This window comes from Mauremys mutica, chromosome 8, assembly GCF_020497125.1.
Source record: "Mauremys mutica isolate MM-2020 ecotype Southern chromosome 8, ASM2049712v1, whole genome shotgun sequence".
NCBI lineage: Eukaryota > Metazoa > Chordata > Testudines > Geoemydidae > Mauremys > Mauremys mutica.
The window spans coordinates 3,165,339-3,186,351 of record NC_059079.1 but is presented as its reverse complement, the minus strand read 5'-3'; the positions used below and the strand labels follow the sequence as shown (position 1 = coordinate 3,186,351).

At 65.8% G+C, this 21,013-nt stretch overlaps 1 protein-coding gene across 1 annotated transcript in view; it reads left to right on the top strand.

Annotated features, from left to right (window-relative positions):
- PTCH2 (patched 2) overlaps window positions 1-21,013 on the top strand; it is a 53,298-nt gene that overhangs the window by 17,196 nt on the left and 15,089 nt on the right. The window contains exons 3-8 of the mRNA XM_045028950.1: window positions 10,698-10,887; window positions 11,109-11,178; window positions 11,647-11,738; window positions 16,941-17,136; window positions 18,239-18,360; window positions 20,375-20,522. Coding sequence (XP_044884885.1) covers window positions 10,698-10,887; window positions 11,109-11,178; window positions 11,647-11,738; window positions 16,941-17,136; window positions 18,239-18,360; window positions 20,375-20,522 — 818 coding nt within the window. The remainder of the gene's footprint in view (window positions 1-10,697; window positions 10,888-11,108; window positions 11,179-11,646; window positions 11,739-16,940; window positions 17,137-18,238; window positions 18,361-20,374; window positions 20,523-21,013) is intronic.

Sequence of the window (21,013 nt, the reverse complement as noted above, 5' to 3'; positions counted from 1 at the left end):
GGTGGGGGCGATGGAGCAGTGGGCCTGAGGGGTGGGATGTGGTCCATAGCCCTCTCCTTGGTGCCCCTTACCCATCCGTTCAGCTCCATGCTGATGCGTCCCCCGGAACTTGGGAGCCCAACACAGAGAGATGCAGGGGGACCCTGTGGTGATGCCCCAGCCCCCAGGAAATACCCGCCCGCTGGGCCACACTGCTGGGCTGCGTGCCAAGGGGGGGTGACCCCTCGGCCAGCAGGGCACTAAGTGCTGCTTCAGAGACGGGCAGGGCCTGCTGCAGGGGGCCGGGTCCATCCCCTGTGCGAGGTGGGGCAGGAGATGCTCCTTTGGGCACATTCAGCATCAGGCCCCGCAGGGGGCACTTCCGGGGGTACCACTGTGCACCCCAGCTCAGAGCAGGCCTGGATGATGGTGGGTGGGCGCCATGCTGTTGCTATAGCAACCAAAGGAGAGTGCCCCTTGTCATAGGTCTCACCCCCACTTGGAGCTGTTGGGTTCCAATATGGGGACCTGCATGAACTTTCCTAAACTAAAATCCTAGTTTAGATCTGGTAAAAGCTGCCACCACCCAATAAGGTACGTGTATTGGGACACAGTCCTTCCCCAAAATCCTTGGGGATCCCAAGAGCCCCAAATCCATGGAGTTCTTACACCCAGGAGAAATAAACCATTCCCCCCTGCTTCCTCCCCCCTCCCTTTTCCTAGGAGAGATACCGGGATCCACTACAGAGGGATACCTCCCCCTTCTCTTTCCCTGAGAATCCACCCAAGGAAAGATCAACCAAGTCCTTTACAGAAAAGATTTATTAAAGACTAAAAAGAAAGTCACTGTCTCCGTAACCAAGATGGAACAATACACAGGGTCTAAACTTATCAATCTCTGGAGAGAATCCCCCCTCCTTTCTTTCTCAGTAAAAGCAATCACAGTACAGAATTAAAGAAATTCTATAGCAAAACACAGAATTGCAAATACAGAAATAAACGTATAAGAATACTAGTTCCTTGCTAATACTCACTAGCTTGAATAGAAGAATTTAGTGCAGAAACCTGGGAGGGCTTGATTAAGATGTCTGGACTCCCTCAACTCCCAAGAGAGACTCTCTAAAAAAAACAAAGAACAGGAAAAAAAAACTTCCCTCCACAGGGATTTGAAAATATCTTGTCCCTCATTGGTCCTCTGGTCAGGTGTCCACAGGTGCTGCTTGTTAACCCTTTACCGGTAGGAAAAAAAACCTTAACCCTTAACTAACTGTTTATGACACCCCTAAAGATGGCATTGAGACTGGAGGCTGCGGTGGGGCAGGGCCTGTCTCTCGGGGGAGGGGGTGCAGCCCCTGGCACAATGGGCCCCCGAGCTCGGCTGGGCCCTCCAGCCATGGCTGGCCTACGAGTTGTGCTGACAGAGGAAATGCCCCAGAGAGAGTTTGCTCGGGGATGGGGAGGGGGTAGGGCCAGACCGAGCCCTGGGCAGAGGGGCGATAATTCCCCAGGCCTGGCGCGCTCAGTGGGGTGGCCTGTCTGGGTGGGAGGAGGTGCCTGGCGCTGTCACTGAGCTGAGGACGCTGTGATTACGGGGATCGTCGGCTGCAGGGGAGGCTGCTGTGCAGACGCTGCCCTGGCCAGCGGGCCAGGCGGTGCTGCTGGGAACCAGGGGAAGAGCTGCCTGGGGGAGCTGGTGCCACCCTGGGGGGCAGGGCCCCCTTAGCTTGAATGTCTCGGGAAGCATCTCCTCCTGGCTGCGTTCCCCAGCCCATGTGGCTCTGGGCACCAGCCCAGTGTGCAGCCTGTCGGCTCCTGCCCCCCGGCTGGGTACACTCTGCCCTCGCCCGGCGCACGCAGAGCAGCTGCCCATGGGGTGCGTGGCCGTGAGGGCTCCGGGTCTCCTCCCGCTGCGCTGGGTGCGACTGCCTGGGAGGGAGTAGGGGCCCCTCCGTGAGCTGTGTTTGGAGGCCGATTGGCACCAGAACTGGCACAGCCCTGTTGGTCCCGGTGGGTCCATCCCCTGCCCGCTGGGCCGGGCCAGGCCGTGCTCGGCCAGTGATGTGAGGGGTCCCTGGTTTTAACCCAGGTCCAGGCCTGGTGCGGGGTGAGGTCCAGCTTACAGTGCAGCGCCATGGGGAGCCGGGCTTCTGCGGGGGCATGTCGGGGGGGCGGGCTCAGGCACTGCCCCGAGGCTCCTGTGCCCGATCCTCAGCCCCACGGGTTTCCCCGGGGGGGCAGGGTCCCTCCGTGTCTGGACGCTGAGGCACAGGGGGGAGTGGGAGGCTCTGGCACCCCAAGCCCTCAGGGCTCAGAGGAGATTGGAACCCGGCTGCTCCCCCTGCAGGGCTGGGGGGCGGGGGGGGGGGCTGGCTGGAACCAGAGGGGCCCTCTGCATGAGAAAGCCAAGTGCTCCTTTTGTTAATTGGAGGAAAGGAGAATTTGCATAGCGCTCCTCATTAACATGCTCATTGTTGCTATCTTGCTGGCTGGCAGAGCCCCCTCCCCCCACTGCATGCTCCCCTCCCCCTGCGCAGCCCCCTTGCCCCTGGGGCGACAGCGGCCAGCCGGGGCTGGCATGGTGGCTCTCCCTCAGCTCAGATCTGGGGGGCACCCTCTGTGCCAGCCAGCGAGCCTCCCGTTTGAAGTGCGCTTGGCAGGCCTGGGCTTCGGCCTTGTCTTTCATCTCGCTCCCTGGTTAATTAGGGGGTTGGAATTTGAGGCTTCCTCAGTCGCCTTTGAAGCTCTCCCGTGGCTCGGAGCGCCCTGTTCCAAATTAACACTAATTACAAGGGACGCCCCCCCCCCCCCCCAACACTTGCAGATGTGCAGTTCTTCCTGCAGCGGCAATCGGGGGTAACGACAGACACGCCGTGGAAATCCCCAGCAGCTGGATGGACGGGGCTCGGGGGGCAGGATCGCTGGGGGGTCCCTGGGGAGTGCGCGGCAGGAGGGGCTAGACAGCAGGCCTGCACGCTCGCTAGCGGGTGCTGTCTGTCCATCCTCATAACCCCCATCTCCCCCCCTGCTTTTTCTCTGTCTCCATGCTGGGTTTCTCCTGGGTGGCAGGGCTGAGCCCGGAGCAGCTCAGTGCACCTCCCGCCTGACCTCCCAAACAGCCGGCAGTGGTTTGGATGCCTCCTCCGACACCCACGCAGCACCCCCTGCGTCTCCCTGTCCCCTTTCACAGGCACAATGGCTCCCCCGCCTTCCCTGGCACGGCCGCCTTCACAACTGCCATCCGACTGTCCCCAGCTGTTCCCGGGGCCCTGCGGGGAGAGTGGGATGGAAAAATAAAAGCATGAAAGAAATAATAAGTCATTAAAGGCGAAGATTCTGTTGCTTATTTGTGGCCTCGCTCTCACTGCGCTTGGCCTCCCGTGCGCTGGCCGGCAGCCAGCGCTGGCAGAGTGCTGCACTGAGCCGTGAGCTGGAGGGACGGAGCGTGGTCCCAATCCTGCTCCCTTGGCAGGGGCTGGACTGCGGCTGGGGCCCGCTGCGTGCGTTCCCTCCCACTCCAGGCCGCTCCCTGCTGGGATCTGTGCTTCAGGACTGATCCGTCCCGCGTTTCCAGGAGCCAAGCGGCCGCGGCCTGAAGGACTGACTGTGAACGGGGGGCCAGCAGCCGGCCAGCCTGGGAGCCGGGTGCCAGCTGGGTCACTGCCTGGCTGGGTGACTGTGGCAAGCCAGCCCCTCCCTGGGTGCTGGTTCCCCTCAGTGTGCCCATGTGAGATCTTCCGGGCAGGGGCATGGGCGGGGCCGGCATAGCGGGGCCCCAGGCTGCAGGGGGGGCTGTAGGTGCCACCATAATAAACAGAATGAGAGAAGGAAACCTGGACAGGCCCAGCCCTCCATGGGGTGCCCTGTCCTGGGCCGTTCCATGGGGTGTCCCTTGCCTGTTCTGTGGGGTGCCCCGTTCTGCGTGGCGTCCCGTCCCCCGCCCGTTCCGTGGGGTGCCCCGTTCTGCGTGGCGTCCCGTCCCCCGCCCGTTCCGTGGGGTGCCCCGTTCTGCGTGGCGTCCCGTCCCCCGCCCGTTCCGTGGGGTGCCCCGTTCTGCGTGGCGTCCCGTCCCCAGCCCGTTCCGTGGGGTGCCCCGTTCTGCGTGGCGTCCCGTCCCCCGCCCGTTCCGTGGGGTGCCCCGTTCTGCGTGGCGTCCCGTCCCCCGCCCGTTCTGCGTGGCGTCCCGTCCCCTGCCCGTTCCGTGGGGTGCCCCGTTCTGCGTGGCGTCCCGTCCCCCGCCCGTTCTGCGTGGCGTCCCGTCCCCCGCCCGTTCCGTGGGGTGCCCCGTTCTGCGTGGCGTCCCGTCCCCCGCCCGTTCCGTGGGGTGCCCCGTTCTGCGTGGCGTCCCGTCCCCCGCCCGTTCCGTGGGGTGCCCCGTTCTGCGTGGCGTCCCGTCCCCCGCCTGTTCCGTGGGGTGCCCCGTTCTGCGTGGCGTCCTGTCCCCAGCCCGTTCCGTGGGGTGCCCCGTTCTGCGTGGCGTCCCGTCCCCCTCCTGTTCTGTGGGGTGCCCCGTTCTGCGTGGCGTCCCGTCCCCCTCCTGTTCTGTGGGGTGCTCCGTTCTGCATGGCGTCCCGTCCCAGTCTCATTCCATGGGGCATCCCCCACCTGTTCTGTGGGGTGTCCCTGGCCTGTTCTGTGGGGTGCCTTATGCCATCCTGGGCCTGTTCCATGGGGTGCCCTGTTCTGCAGGGAGTCCCATCCTGTCCCAGGCCTGTTCTGAGTGGTGTCCACTCCCCTCTCGGGCCTGCCATTGCTATGGTCTGTCTCAGGTGGACGGGAATGTGAGGGCCCTGGCTGGCTGGGGGAAGCGCGAGAGCACCCGTGCCTTTCCCCTTTCATCACAGCACCCCCGCAGCCTGCCGCCACCCCGGGGAGGAGAGTTGGTGCTGGACAGAGGGGGAGCCTTGCCCAATGTCCCGTGGCAGAGCTGGGAACGCACTAGGGCTCCTGCAGAGTCACACCCGGGCGGCGCCCCTAATGCCACATTGACACGCACCTGCAGCGTCCCCCCCCTCCCCCAGGTGCTCTGGCGCTGGAGGGGGAGACGCTGGGAATAAGGCTGTTTGGGCCGGGGAGCCAGCGATTGCGAAGCTGTGCTCGCTGGTGCGCTCTGCGCTCGCTGGCGCACTCTGTGCTCTGTGCTCGCTGGTGCGCTCTGTGCTCGCTGGTGCGCTCTGCGCTCGCTGGCGCACTCTGTGCTCTGTGCTCGCTGGTGTGCTCTGCGCTCGCTGGCGCTCGCTGGCGCGCTCTGCGTTCGCTGGCGCGCTCTGCGCTCGCTGGCGCGCTCTGTGCTCTGCACTCGCTGGCGCGCTCTGTGCGCTCTGTGCTCGCTGGCGCACTCTGCGCTCGCTGGCGCGCTCTGTGCTCGCTGGTGCGCTCTGTGCTCGCTGGCGCTCGCTGGCGTGCTCTGCGTTCGCTGGTGCGCTCTGTGCTCTGCACTTGCTGGCGCGCTCTGCGCTTGCTGGCGTGCTCTGTGCTCTGCGCTCGCTGGCGCACTCTGCGCTCGCTGGTGCGCTCTGTGCTCGGGATGAGCAGCCATGGAAAGGGTGCGTGGAGGGGAAGGAGGCCGTGTGGTCAAATCCCACCTCTGCACACTGGGGGAGTCTGCAGAGGGAATATGGCAACCGGGCAGAGGCTGTGCCCAGTTGGGCTGGCTGAGTGCGCAGGTATCGCGGCCGATCTGCCCCCACCTGGTGCTGGTTCCAGCTGCTTTAGAGGAAGGGGCAAGTGTCAGGTTTGCCAAATCCCCATTTTATTTCCAGAAAGCATCCCCCCTCCCCCTGCCATTGCGCTGAACTCCCCTTTCTCCTGAAATGATTGGCCTGGCCCCGGCCGAGATGGGAAAGGCAGCTAGCGCCGAGACGTAGAGCTGCGGCTCCAGCTGGGGAATGGAAATCTCAGGCTTCTCCAGGGAAAATGGAAGCGACCAGACCCCAGGCTATGGGGAGGCCTGTTAGGAAAGACCCGGAATGTTCTAGAAGTGCAGCAGGGTGTAGAAACGGGTCTGGTCTCTGGCAGCCGGCGAGCCGGGGGTGGTTAGCGGGAGCAATCGGCCGCCTTTGGGTGGTGACCGGAGGGGGGCGGGGGGCCCGTCAGAGATGGGGCTGGGGCTGCCTGCATCTAGGAGTTGCTGGACGGTGGGCCCAGCCGGCAGCGGCTGAGGTAGTTCTGGATAAATCTGCTTTTCCGGTTCCCACTGGGTTGAATTCACAAGGGGGTTCTAAGTGCGGCACTGGTGAAAGCTGCTGGTCAGTACGGCGGAGGGGCTAGTGGGGAGCAGGGCTGCACGGCTGAGCCAGCGCGCCTGGGGCTGCAGGGAGTGGAGGGGAAGCGGGTGGTTCCTCTGGCGGGAGATGGGAACGGTACGGAGACTGGCCGCTCAGCAGCGCGGTGCACTGGCTGGGTGCTCACGTGGGAGAGGGCAGCAGATGAGTCCGTCGTGGTCAGACATGCCAGAGAGCAAGGGTGGAAGGCAAAGACGAGCTCGATAAGAAAGTTGCAGCCGCCTTGTGTGGGGGATCTGCAGAAATGAGTCCCCTGGAGAGAAGCTCTGGCCCTGCTGCTGGGTGGGGCAGGAGCAGAGACAAGCCAAAAGGAAGGACCAGAACCTCTCCAGTGTGCGTCAGGCGGGGGCGACACCAGGAGTGCTCTGGGATGGCTACAGGGAGGCAGTGAGCGGCTGGAGAGCCTGCGTCTGGGGAGGAGCCAGCGAGGGCTGAACGGGTCCGTCCCGGCTGCAGCCGCAGGGCTGATGGTGACATGGGCCTGGACCAGAGTTCCCTCTAATTCTCTACGTCCATGTGCGGAATGAATCTTGTTCTGTGCCCCAGCATGGAGGTGATGTGTGGTGGGGGTGGGGCCGAGGGGTGCAGGGTGCGGGAGGGGGCTCTGGGGTGGGACCAGGGATTAGGGGTTTGAGTGCAGGATGCCTCGGGGCTGCGCTGAGGAGAGAGGACTCCCCCAGCCCTCTCTTGCCGCAGCAGTTCCGGGACAGGGGAGAGGCGCCTCTCCCAGGTCGGTGCTGGGCCGGCAGGGAGAGGTGCCTCTCCCTGGCGCGGCAGGTCGGTGCTGGGCCGGCAGGGAGAGGTGCCTCTCCCCGGCGCGGCAGGTCGGTGTTGGGGCCGGCAGGGAGAGGCGCCTCTCCCCGGCGCGGCAGGTCGGTGCTGGGCCGGCAGGGAGAGGCGCCTCTCCCCGGCGCGGCAGGTCGGTGCTGGGCCGGCAGGGAGAGGCGCCTCTCCCCGGCGCGGCAGGTCGGTGCTGGGCCGGCAGGGAGAGGCGCCTCTCCCCGGCGCGGCAGGTCGGTGCTGGGCCGGCAGGGAGAGGCGCCTCTCCCCGGCGCGGCCGGTCGGTGCTGGGCCGGCAGGGAGAGGCGCCTCTCCCCGGCGCGGCAGGTCGGTGCTGGGCTGGCAGGGAGAGGCGCCTCTCCCCGGCGCGGCAGGTCGGTGCTGGGCTGGCAGGGAGAGGCGCCTCTCCCCGGCGCGGCAGGTCGGTGCTGGGCTGGCAGGGAGAGGCGCCTCTCCCCGGCGCGGCAGGTCGGTGTTGGGGCCGGCAGGGAGAGGCGCCTCTCCCCGGCGCGGCAGATCGGTGTTGGGGCCGGCAGGGAGAGGTGCCTCTCCCCGGCGCGGCAGGTCGATGTTGGGGCCGGCAGGGAGAGGCGCCTCTCCCCGGCGCGGCAGGTCGATGCTGGGGAGAGGCAGCTGAGAGGAACTTAGGGGACAGCCAATGGAAAACGAAGAGGATGTCTGAGCAGCTCTGGTGCCGCCATCCCAGCCTCTGTCCGCCTGCTGCGGAGCAAGAGGTGCCTGACGTCATCCTGAAACGCAGGCTGGTAGCTCAGAAATTCTTCCCCAGGCGCCCTCAGGCTCGAAGCTGGCAAAGGAGGTTCGTGTGCCAGGGTCCCAGCCACCCAATGGGGTGGGCTGTGTCTGCATTTTGCATCTGGCTGCCGTCAGTGGATTGAAATTCGTGAGGAGCGCGAGGGAGATTCGGGTCAAACCCACAGCGCGCCCCTTGCCCGCACCAGGGACAGGCCCAGCCGAGGCCCAGCGGCTGGCAGATTCCTGGGCCAATCTGACTTATCTAATGGGCAGCAAAGAAGAAGGAATTGTTGTTTGTTTGTTTCAGTGTGCAGAGGCCAGCCAGCGCGGGCCTCACCACAGAGAGGACCGTTCCCTGCCCCAGAGAGCGTGCAGTGCATTACAGAAACCCCACAGCTGGTCCCAGCTAGGCAGGAAGAGCCCATGTGATGATGCGGTTCTGGCGGGACCCAACTGAGAGTGGCAATTCAGGACCAATCGCTTCAAGCAGGGCAGTTACAGCCCTAGGCTGGGGTTTTTTCCACCTCTAAGGCAAACCAAACCAGCCAGACAAAAAGGACTTTGGTTTCACCCCACTGGCTAACCACAAGTCACATAAGCAATTTCCTTAGACACCCCAGTCTCCCAGTATCACCACCAGTGCACTCGTCCTGGGGATGACTGGTTATGAAAACCAACACCCCAATAAAAGAAAAAGGTTCTCTCAATCCCAAAGGACCAAGCCCCAGACCCAGGTCAATATACACATCAGATCTTACCCACAAATCACACTGTTGCCAATCCTTTAGAATCTAAAATCTAAAGGTTTATTCATAAAGGGAAAAAGGTAGAGATGAGAGGTAGAATTGGTTAAATGGAATCAATTACATCCAGTAATGGCAAAGTTCTTAGTTCAGGCTTGTAGCAGTGATGGCATAAGCTGCAGGTTCAAATCAAGTCTCTGGAGAACATCCCCCGCTGGGATGGGTCATCAGTCCCTTGTGCAGAGCTTACCCTCCAGAGGTATGAAGCAGGATTGAAGACAAGATGGAGATGAGGCATTAGCCTTTTATAGGCTTTTCCAGGTGTAAGAACCTCTTTGTTCTTACTGTGGAAAATTACAGCAAAATGGAGTCTGGAGTCACATGGGCAAGTCCCTGCATACTTTGCTGAGTCACAAGGCGTATCTGCCTTTTCTCCATGGGTCAATTGTGTAGCTGATGGTCCTTAATGGGCCATCAAGCAGGCCAGGCAGAGCTAACACCAACTTGTCTGGGATATCACCCAGAAGCAGAGCACAAACTTGAAATACAGACAGTACAGAGCCAATACTCATAACTTCAACTACAAAATGACACATGCACACAGCCAGCATAGGTATAACCAGCAACCCATAACCTGGTCTTACACACCTTATATGACCCCCTGTACATAAGATTTGGTGCCACTACAGGAACTTGGTTGCAACCCTGTTCTATATGGTTCTAGTTTATATCAATAACGTCACAGCCCGTCCCTCTCGTCTCGCTTTGAATGGAAGGTCCGACGGCTCCCCCACATCTGTGTTAGCGCAGGAAGGGGGGTGGGTCTCGGCTTGGGGCACCCGATGAGTGGGAGGAATGTGACAGCGAAGCTGAATTGAGAATCGAGTCACTTCCCAGACATCCTGCCCAGCCAGGGCAGCATCCGTCCAGGGTTTTTTTCAGGTGTCGGGTGGGTTTGGCCAAACCGCCGTCCTGCGCTAGGTGCTGCGAAAGCAAACACGTGTGTCCGTAGTTACCGGTGGGGTGCCTTGCTCACAGGGTGCGTGCAGCGTAACCGTGCTTACGAGGCGGCTCGGGCAGGACATGCCGGGGAGGGGTGGTGGTGGGGGGGGTTTGCTTCCTCTTCTGTTTCTATTCTGGTGTATGCGGGAGGTGCCCCATAATGACATGCAGTCATCGTCCAGGGTTACACAAACCCCGGGGCTTGGGAGACAGAGACTCAGCCCACTTTGTGCCACGGCAAACGCACCTGAAACCCTCCTAACCTTCCGTTAAAGGGAAACCGGCTAAAGCCTTTGAAATGCCAAAGAGAAACTGCGGCTTTTCTTGTAACGCAGGCCCCGTGCCCCTCCCGGCAGCGCGTCACTTTAGATGGTCTCAGAGATGGTCAGAACCGTCCCCTCAGCTGGCGTCTGGGATGCGTCTGGAGCCGATGGGGTGGCGACGTCGGCCGAGTCCGTCTCCTCTGTTGTGGTCAGGACCCGTCTCGGGCTCAGCGTGACAAAGGCGCGGGGCCCCAGGAGGCAGTGTGGGTGGCAGCGAGGACGGGAGCCTCTGTCTGTTCGTTATGTCTTTCCCCACCAAATCTCGTTCTTTAAGGCCCCACCAAGGGCCAGCCCAGCGCCTTATGATTCTGTCCACCAGTTAGGCCTAATATCGGACGTATCAGCTTTGGCACATTAACTTCCGGCTGCACATCGCTGTTCATTTCAGCTCAGTCCTCGAGTGAGGTCAGCTCGGCCTTTTGGGTTAGACTAAGGCCGTTTTTCTGTCGCCCTTTCGGACCTTTGCTCACCAGCACCGGTTATTTTAGGTTATTGTAACATCTGATGAACTTTTTACAGCTGAGCTCACAATTAGGGTAAATTTGTAGGCCCAGCAGGTCTCAGGATCCACAGAAAAGTCTGATCCCCTGCTGAGCTCTGGGATATCCTGTGGCAGGGAGTTCCATGGGTTAATTTTGCATTGTGTAAAAACATGTTCTCTCATTTCTTGCCTCCTCATTTTGTTGGGTGTCCCCTCGTTCAAGTGCTCTGGGCAGAGCTGAGCTCCAGCCAGCCTTATCTCCAGGGGGCGTCCGCTGCGGGGAGCTGTCTCCGGGAGGGTCCCCAGCCACCTCGGGGGCGGTGCGTTAATTGGAGTTCTCTCGTTCTCTCCCCAGCCGGCAGCCGTGTCAGCCAGGAGCTCAGGTACACGAAAGAGAAGCTGGGGGAAGAATCCGTCTACACGTCCCAGATGCTGATCCAGACCCCGAAACGGGAAGGGGAGAACGTCCTCACCCAGGAGGCGCTGGAGCTGCACCTCGAGGCGGCGCTGGCAGCCAGCAAGGTGCAAGTCTCGCTGTATGGAAAGTGAGTGTGACGCAAAAGGGCCGCAGGCCATGGGGGTCCCAGGGTCTGGATTCCACCCTGCCCGCCCCTCCTGATGCCCCGGCCCTGGCCCCTCCTGGCACCCTGCCTCTCCTAACGCTTCCTAATAACCCTGTCTCTCTTGATGCCCCCCCAACGCCCAGCACCGTACAGCTCCCGCCGCCATTCTCACCTTCCTTTCATTTCTCTGCTTATTTTCCCAGATCCTGGGATTTGAACAAAATCTGCTACAAGTCTGGTGTCCCCATCATTGAGAACAGCATGATCGAGCGGGTGAGGCCCTGGGACCGGACCGGCACTTGCCCGGAAGTGCCCGGGAAATCGCTGACGTCCTGCTGCCCGGGCCCCACGCACTGGTGTCACCCGCAGGGGCCGGGAGCCTGGGGCAGGAGGGGCGCTCGCTCTCCGTGGCCGGTGGCGATGGGAAAAGGCTGGGTTGGATCCAGAGCTTGTCTGGCCCCAGTGGGAGGTCCTGGCCTGGCCCTGCTCTGGCTGCGTGCAGCGTAGAGAGGCGAGGGGGCAGGGTCTGGCTCTGCCTAGCGGGACAGTCCCAGGGAGGCTGCTGGAGCTGCAGAGGAGAAGGCTCTCACCCCCGCGGCAGGGAGCCAGGGCTGGAGAGGTGGGGGCCGGAGCTGGCAGGGGAAGAAGCATGCGGGAGGCGGTGATAGTGCCACAGGGGATCCGACAGAGGGGATGGCGCCTCTGCCGTGGTTCTGATCTGTCGCCCCCCTCCCCCCCCAGATGATTGAGAAGCTTTTCCCCTGCGTGATCCTGACCCCGCTGGACTGCTTTTGGGACGGCGCCAAGCTGCAAGGAGGCTCCGCCTACCTCCCGTGAGTACCCTCCCCCTGCTGCTCTGCGGGAGGCGCTGGGTCCCCCTTTCCCAGTGGGGTCTGCCTGCGGGGTCCCGGCTGGGCTGGCAGGGTATCGGTGGGGCGGCGCATGTGGCCAGCTCTGCCCGGTTACCGCTTGCCAATTAGCTGCTGCACCAGTGCCCGGGGGTACCCCACTTTGGCCACCCTGCAGGAGCTGGCAGGATTCCCAGGCTAGTCAATGCAGGACTCTTCTCTCTGCCCACCCGCCGGGGTCTGTGCCCGCTCGGCTCTTCGAGACGACCGCCCCTCCGCCAGCTGTGCATGCTGCTCCCTTTACAGCCGTCCTCCGGCCTCCCGACCCTCTCCATGGCTCTCCTCTGAGCGCCCCCAGCTTGTGAGGAGGCTCCTGAGCACGGGGGGCTCACGTCCTAGCCAGCCTCTCCCCTCTCGGGGGCCACCCCAGATCCAGGCTGTGGGAAGCCGTCGTGCCCACCAGTAGCTGGGCACCCCATGGCAATAGCCCCTGGGCCCGTAGGCCTGACCCCGCGGGCAGGGTTACTGCCCACCAGGCTGTGCGGCATCTCCATCTGCTCCTGGACTGGCCCATGGCTCATCAGATGGCAGCAGGCCCAGCGGGGGTCGCGCCCTCCCTGCCTGTGGGGCCGAGCTCAGAGGTGTGATCTCACCCCAGGGCAGGGCGTGCTTGTGACCCTGTGTACGTGTCGGGCTGGCGGGTGACGCAGGGCCAAGGCCCTCCTGGTTACGGTGCAGGCTGTGGCCCTGGGCTGGGGGCACCGTGCTGTGTAGCTGAGTTGATGCTCCTCTGGGCCCAGCCCGTGTGCCAGCCCTGTTGGCACTGCCCCTGGAGGGATGGGTGGTACAGAGGCTGCGAGACCCCCGAGCGTTTTGCAGGCACTATTCACGAATTTGAATTAAGCCTCCCTGCGAGTGAGCAGCAGAATGCAGGACTCCTGGGTTCCTGGCTCCACAACTGCCTCCCTGAGTGACCCTGGGCAAGTTGCGGTGCTGCCCCGTGCCTCAGTTTCCCCACCTGTACATGGGGACACCGATAGCCACCCACCTCAGAGAGGGGGCCGAATGTCAGCAGGCAGCGTCGCTGTCCCTGTTATACAGACATGGAAACTGAGGTGGGGAGAGTTGGCCAAGGTTGCCTGGTGGCTCAGTGCCAGAGCCGGGAGGAGAACGCCTCCCCCCTGGGCTGGTCCTCAGGTTTCTCTGCGGGTGCGTGGGGGGGTCTGGAGGGGGGTGGGGAACAATACTTGGCATTCTTTCTGTTTACACGGCTGTGTGTCTGCGAGGCCCTTTGTCAGCAAACGGCAGCGCCCGCATTCTCATGCTAATGCCGCCCTGAAAGCCGCCAGTTGCCCAACAAATGAAATCGTGGTGGTGCTGCCCCTCGAGAGCGGGGCCTGGGGGCTTTCAAACCCTAGCACATAAAGGGAGGGAAGGATTGTAAAACAACCCCCCCAAAGCCTAGGCAACTCCCCCCGCCCCCTTGACTTCGGGATGGGTGGCAAAAGGACGGGGTGCTGGCGGCAGGGGAAAATGTGGCTGGGGGGCTGTGATCTGCCATGCCGGGCGTCAGAGTCAGCCAGGAGGCCACAGCACCCCAGCTGGTAAAAGGGGATCTGGTGGTCACGCTCCAAAGCTGTCAGCGGAGCGCGGAGCAGGCAGAGCCGGGGTGGGATTCCCCCCTCTTCCAGGCCCGGCTGCTCACTCCTTCCTTCCTCTCTGCCCCACACCCAGCCCCTCTCTCCCAGTCCTGAACGTGAGCGGGTCTCAGTGCCGAGGTCTTTTCCCCCTGCCCCGGCTTCCACTTCAGCCTCTCTTCCCCCTTGCACCGCGAGAGGGGGAACAAAGCGCAGCCGTCGCTGGAAAAACAAAAGGAGCTGCCTTGGCTCAGTGAAGCAAGAAGAGACAGAGAAAGGGGCTCGCTGGCAGCGGCAGCAGCGCGGTTTGGTATGTGGGAATCTCAAAGCGCTCGCCCAGTTCCGAGCCAGCCGCCGTGAATGATTGGAGGGAGTTCCTGCCCCATGCCCAGCTCTTCTCCGCCTCGTCTCGCTCCCGCTCCCGCTCTTCCTTTCTCCTCCCGGAGCTCGTTATTCTTTCCTTCGGTTCGTTTTGAGAAAGGAGCCCTCGCCCGACACGACGCAGGCCCCTGCCAGGCGGCGCGGACCCTGCCGTCCCTGCTTCCTGCTCTCGCGTGGGACCCAGGAGGGCAGGCCAGAGCCGAGACGCAGAGACGCCCTTCGCTCCATCAGGCAGGATCTACTCAGGGCCTGAAGGGCCGACGCTGTGAGCGGACAGGGCACTCGGTGCTTGCGGGCTCGGACCCCGTGTGGGTCTGTGGTCGTTTTGCGACGGACGTCCGCTGCCGTCTTCAGGAACTGGGAACAGCTCCCCCACCGGGATCTCTGCCACTTCCTCGCCGGGCCTAGCCAAGGTGGTTCGGAGGCCCCTGCCCAGCGTTCGCACGTGCTGTGGAAAGCTGGCTCTCCTTCCCGCCTCTCCCGGCAAGCCCGGGGATGGAGCTACGGCATCGGGCGGGAACCAACTGCACAGCTCTTGGAGCGGGAGATGGGGCCGGGGCTGCGGACTGCGTCTGAAGGGGTAGCTCTGCTTTGCTGTGCCCGGCCGGTCCCATGGGCACCAGGAGGAGCCTGGCCAGGGGGGTGAAGAGGCATTGGTGTGTCCAAGGAAAGGCCGGCTCCGGATCCTCTCTGACGTGCCCGAATCCCTTGGGCCCTTCCTGCTGGAAGCTGGAGCAAGCAGATGCAGAGGCTGGACCCATGGTGCCCTCCTCCCGCCAGCCGGCATGGCTGGACCAAGCTGCGTGACCAAAGCAGCAGGAGAGTCCTTGGCACAGGAGACCCCAGCTTCTGCCAGCCCGCGATCAGGGCCATATGGGGCCCGCTGGGCCATATGGTGGCTAGTGCCATTGGCCAGGGCTAGTCCCTATCTCCAGTGCTAGCTCGATCGTCCGGTGGCTGGGCCCACCTCTAGCCACAGGGCCATAGAAGAGGAAGCCGGGGTCTGGCCCCACCACGCCCATCCCCGGCTGCCAGTGCAGGGTTGTTCCCTACGGGCCAACCTCTGGGGCCGGGCCAGCGTCTCTGGTGCGGGGGCTCCCACCCTGCTCTTGGAAGCCGGCCCCGCAGTCGGAGTCGCTCCCAGCTGGATCCTTCTGGGGTGTGTTCGCCGGCTCACTCCTCCCTGAGCTTATCGAGACACCCGGGTCGCCCTTCCCTGCTCCCCTGCAGGTTCCACACTCCTCACGTGCTCCGAGGCCTTTACCGCCTAACCCCCGCCCAGGCGTGTCGCTGACCCAAGCTATGCGGAGCTCTCGCTCGCCACCTGCCTTGTGCCTCAGCCCATGGCCACCGAAGTCCCTCCGGGCTGGCCAAGTCCGTTGGGCGCTGACGTGTGGCTGGCCCCCCCTCTGTGGCGTGCCCCTGTCCCGCTGGGCCGTGCCCGTCGCCTGGCCCGTCTCTCTCAGGCCCCGCGGGTCGCTGGTTTGCTTTGCAGTTCCCCGTGCAGTGCTGGAGGAGGCGGCTGTGCTGGGGGGGCGTTGGGCCAGGCGAGCGGCAGATCCCGGCTGGCGCGGTGTTAGTGTACGGCATGGATGGCAGCTGGCAGGGCCTGATCCAGGGCAGAGGATGGGGTGAGCGGCCAGGCTGACGGGAGAGGGGGGGGTTGATAACGGCCCTCCCACCCCGGGCATTGCTCCCCCTCCTCCACTCAGCCGTGCCCCACTTCCTGCCTGCACACCAGGGGGCGCCGGAGTCCTGGGGGGGGGGTCTGACCCCCTGTTGATCTGCCTACCTGCAGCCCCTGCGCCAGCGGGTCCCCCCTGGTCCCTCTCCGCCCCGTGCCCAGTCCAGATGGGTTTGTGGGGGCTGCAGGGAGCAGGCTGGGGCCATGCCCATGGTGTGCACTGGGGGGCCAGGCGGCTTCAGTGGCTGGAGTTTTGCTGGGTCCCTGCATCTGGGGACAGTGAGGAGATGGCTGAGGAGCCAGGCCATCCCAGCGCCCACCCCCTCCCCCCAGGGCGTGGCCAGCTGCCCCCCCCCACACACACACTACAGGGGACCAGCTCTTCCCCCGCCCTTGTGATTTCCCAGGGATCTCTGGGGCCTGGCTGTGCAGCAGCGCTCGTCCCTGTGGGTTGGAGCCCCGGTGTGCTGCGTGCGGGGGGGAGGCGGGGGGGGTCGGCATGCGCTCTGGGCTGCCCTCGGCAGGGTGGGGTTGGGGGGAGGTCACACGCATGGCAGCAAGCAGCCCCCGCTCCAAGCAGCTTACATCCTGCGTAGACGAGGTTGGCGCAGGGTGGGAGGGGAAACTGAGGCACGGGAGGAGGGACTTGCCCGGGGTCGCCCAGCAGGTCAGCAGCAGAGCCAAGAAGCTCCTTCCCCACTGGACCCCGCTGCCCGCTTGTAAAGCAAATGTCAGCAGCAGGTGCCAGACGCTGTCCCCTTGTGCCTGCTACATCCTCTCTGCGCCACCAGCGGCTGGGGGGCAAAGAACGGGGAGGCCCAGGAGAGGTGGGGACTCCAGCGGGGGATGAGGTGTGAGGAGGAGGGGGGATCGGAAGGGGCGGGGGGGGGGGCCTGGGGGGCAGTTTGCAGTCCGTTCTCGCTTTCTCCCGCCTGCCCCAGGGTGCTGCCCCTTCCCCTCTGCCTGGCCCCGTCCCGGCCGCCTGCGCCCCTCTATCAAGACGTCAGGGCGCGGGTGCTAATTGCCCTGACTGGCGGCACAGAGGAGGGGCCGGGAGCAGCGCTGGGCCGGGGGCGTGTAACAGGATCAGCCAGGCTGTTTGACTTGGCATCTGGCGCCGGCTTTGGGGGCAGCCGCCTTGCAGAGGGGTGGAGGGGAGGGGGTTGGCAAATCCTCGCAGCCCCATTGCTACAGCTCCCACCCCACCCTTTCCCTAGTCCCTCCTGCAGCGGGTCGTGGTGGTGCCTGGCCGGCCCCGCGGGGGAGTCCTGGGCGCAGGGACCCAGGGATTTGGGACAGAGGTTTCTGGGTGGCTGGGGACCAGCCCTGTGTGCAGCCAGCCCCTGGCCCGCGAGAGGGCACCCTCCTGCGTCACTAGCCTGGGCCTGGCCAGAGGGCAGGGGGCCCCGATCAGGCCAGGGGCAGGTGGCCGCAGGGGAGTGGCCGGGTGCGTGACTCTCTGGGCGCATGCTCCTGTTTTGGCAGGGGGCGGCCGGACATCCAGTGGACAAACCTGGACCCCCTGCAGCTGCTGGAGGAGCTGGGCCAGTACACCCCGCTGGAGGGCTTCCGGGAGCTGCTGGACAAGGCGCAGGTGGGACAGGCCTACGTGGAGCGGCCCTGCCTCAACCCCCGCGAGCCCGCGTGCCCCGCCAGCGCCCCCAACAGGCTGAGCCAGCAGGTGGGTGCCACCGGACACGGGAGTGGGGGGTCCCTGCCTCTGTGTGTGTGTGTGTCCCTGCCTGTGTGTGTGTGTGTGTGTGTGTATCTCTGCCTGTGTGTGTGTGTGTGTGTGTGTGTGTGTGTCCCTGCCTGTGTGTGTGTGTGTATCTCTGCCTGTGTGTGTGTGTCCCTGCCTGTGTGTGTCTGTGTGTCCCTGCCTGTCTGTGTGTGTATCTCTGCCTGTGTGTGTCTGTGTGTCCCTGCCTGTATGTGTCTGTGTGTCCCTGCCTCTCTCTCTCTCTCTCTCTCTGTGTGTGTGTGTGTCTCAGTTCAGCTCGCAGGCTCAGTGGGGGGGACACCACCAGGGGGAAATGCGGGGCCAGCCACTCCCTGGTGTCCCCCGTGGCCAGCCGCGGAGGAGCCGGCCATGTATTTCAGACAGGCCGTCCCTGTGGCCACGGTCCCCGGCTCCGACCCTGCCAGGGAATTGGGGAAGTCTCGAAGCTTCTCCTTGCTCCGTCTCCATCCCTGTCTCAGCGCCGTGTCCCTCAGCCGTTTCCGGGGCTGTCAGGGCTGCGTTGATCCCTTTGCAATGCGCCCAGTGACCCCTGAGACTGCCAGGCCGCAGGAACCGGGGAGCGAAGAGACACCCCCCCACCTCCCGCAGGGCCGGGCCCTCTGCCGGCAGCTAGTGCTTTGGCAGGGTTATTTCTCTGCCGCCCGCAGACAGCGCTGGGCCCCACATCCCTGGGCCCTGCGGGTCCTTAGAGCCAGCGGCTTCGCTCCCCCGGCAGAGTAAAGTGCACAATCCCCAAGGTCGGTTCCTAATTTAGCCGGGCCCGACGGCTCGAGGCAGCTGGAGAGCCATGCCAGCCGGGCGGTCTCGGGTCTTGTAAACAGCCTGGACCCTGCCCCAGCTCCTGCCTCCTGGTGCAGCTCCCGGCGGCTGGGAGGCCTCCGGCCATGTCCCGCCAAGGTGACTCTGCTCCGGATTGACGCCCGCACGGCTGAGGGCACAGCTGGGCCCCTTGCACCTCCCCTCACGTTTTGAGCCTGGGGGGTGCACGGCCTGGCTCCCCCGGCTCCTGTGCCTGTGCTCACCCCCCCCATCTCCCCCCCAGGACCCCGCCATCCCTGCCGAGCTGACGGGGGGCTGCCACGGCTTCTCCCGGAAATTCATGCACTGGCAAGAGGAGCTGATCCTGGGTGGCACCACGAAGGACCTGCAGGGCAGGCTGCTGAGGTAAGCGTGGGCACGGGGGGGGGGGTGAGGCCTGGGCCTCAGGCTCCCCCTGTGTGGGGCCATGGACGAGCCCCCACGGTGGCCGGCAGAGCGAAGGCCCTTTGAGTTCTCTCCTGCCTGGGCGCCCGAGCCACTTGGGATTCTCAGATCTCCTTCCGAGCAGGCAGGGCGTGGCCAGGCTGGCTCCGCTGGGACGGGCAAACCCCCTGCCCAGGCCAGCCCAGGGCTCTGCTGCCTGGTGCCTCAGGCGTTGTGGGGCTGGCCGGCTGCAGTGCTCTGGAGGGGACACTGCCCGGCTGGGGCGCTCGGGGGGGGATGCTGCGGGTGGGGCCGGCCGCCCTGCTGGGGCACTCAGGGGGGACGAGGGGCAGGCTGGGGCGCTGGGGGGGGACGCGAGGCGGGCTGGGGCGCTTGGGGGGGATGTGGGGTGGGGGGGGACACGGGGCGGACTGGGGTGCTGGGGGGGACACGTGGGGTGGGCCGGGGCGCTCGGGGGGAATGCAGGGCGGGCTGGGGCGCTCGGGGGGGACGCGGGACGGGGGGGACGCGGGGCGGGCCGGGGCGCTCGGGGGGGGACGCGGGGCGGGCTGGGGCACTCGGGAGGGATGTGGGGGGGGGGGGACGCGGGGCGGGCTGGGGCACTCGGGGGGGACTTGGGGCGGGGGGACACGGGGCGGGCTGGGGACTTGGGGGCGGGCTGGGGCGCTCGGGGGGGGACGCCGGCCGGGCCGGGGTGCTCAGGGGGGGGACGCGGGGTGGGCCGGGGCGTTCGGGGGGGACGTGAGGCAGGGGGACGCGGGGCGGGCTGGGGCGCTCGGGGGGATGCGGGGCGGGGGGGAATGCAGGGCGGCCTGGGGCGCTCGGAGGGGACGCGGGGCAGGGGGGACGCGGGGCGGGCCGGGGCGCTCGGGGGGGGGACGCGGGGCGGGCTGGGGCACTCGGGAGGGACGCGGGGCGGGGGGGACGCGGGGCGGGCTGGGGCACTCGGGGGGGACGCGGGGCGGGGGGACCCGGGGCGGGGGGGGGCGCTCGGGGGGGGACGCCGGCCGGGCCGGGGCGCTCAGGGGGGGGACACGGGGTGGGCCGGGGCGCTCGGGGGGGACGCGGGGCGGGCCGGGGCGCTCGGGTGGGGGACGTGGGGCGGGGGGGGACGCGGGGCAGGCTGGGGCACTCGGGGGCGGGCCGGGGAGCTTGGGGGGGACGCGGGGCGGGCTGGGGACTTGGGGGCGGGCTGGGGCGCTCGGGGGGGGACGCCGGCCGGGCCGGGGCGCTCGGGGGGGGACGCGGGATGGGCCGGGGCGCTCGGGGGGGACGCGGGGCGGGCCGGGGCCCTCGCTGGTGGCACGTGGGGAGGCGGGCATGCATTTCATGCAGTGGCACTCGTGGGCCGGCATGGGAGCATGGGGGGGACACGTGGGGTGGGCCGGGGTGCTGGGGGGGAAACGTGGGGTGGGCCGGGGCGCTCGGGGGGGACGCGGGGCAGGCCGGGGCGCTCGGGGGGGGGAGACGCGGGGCAGGCGGGACGCGGGGCGGGCTGGGGCCCTCGGGGGGGGACGCGGGGGGGGGGGGGGACGCGGGGCGGGCCGGGGCGCTCGGGGGGGGGATGCCAGCCGGGCCGGGGCGCTCGGGGGGGACGCGGGGCGGGCCGGGGCGCTCGGGGGGGGACGCGGGGCGGGCGGGGGCACTCGGGACGGACGCGGGGCGGGGGGGACTTGGGGCGGGGGGACACGGGGCGGGCTGGGGACATGGGGGCGGGCTGGGGCGCTCGGGGGGGGACACCGGCCGGGCCGGGGCGCTCAGGGGGGGGACGCGGGGTGGGCCGGGGCGCTCGGGAGGGACGCGGGGTGGGCCGGGGCGCTCGGGGGGGGGGACATGGGGCGGGGGGGACGTGGGGCAGGCTGGGGCACTCGGGGGCGGGCCGGGGCGCTCGGGGGGGACGCGGGGCGGGCTGGGGCGCTCTGTTGGGCACTAGGGGTCCCATGCCTGGGCCCATAGGTGTGTCCTGTCCCGGCAGCGCTGAGGCCCTGCAGAGCATGTTCCTGCTCATGAGCCCGCGGCAGCTCTACGAGCACTTCAAGGACGACTACGAGATCCAGGACATTGGCTGGAGTGAGGAGAAGGCGGCTGCCATCCTGGAGGCCTGGCAGAGGGAGTTCGTGGAGGTAGGAGGGGCTGGGAGCGGGGGGCCGATCCCCACCCAGTGAGGGGACAGGGGGGTGGCCGCTCATCAACAGTGCAACACGGTGGGACTTGCAGGGTCTCTGCATGCACACATCTGTGTGCATGTCTGACCGTGGGTGTGCATGGCTGAGCGTGCCAGGGATGTGTGAGCATGCTGTGGGGGTGAGCATGCGGGGAGGGGTGTGAGCATGCTGGGATGTTTGAGTGTACCAGGGGTGTGTGAGCATGCTGGGGGGGTGAGCATGCAGGGAGGGGTGTGAATGTGCCAGGGGGGTGTGAGCATGCCAGGAGGGGTGTGAGAGTGTCAGGGTGGGGGTGAGCATGCCAGGAGGTGTAAGTGTGCTGGGGATGTGTGAGTGTGCCAGGGGTGTGTGAGCATGCTGGGGGTGTGTGAGCATGCTGGGAGTGGAATGGCAGGGGGCCGGGTGCCCGCTGGGAGGGGCGTGGTGGGGGCAGACTGGCTGCTGGGAGG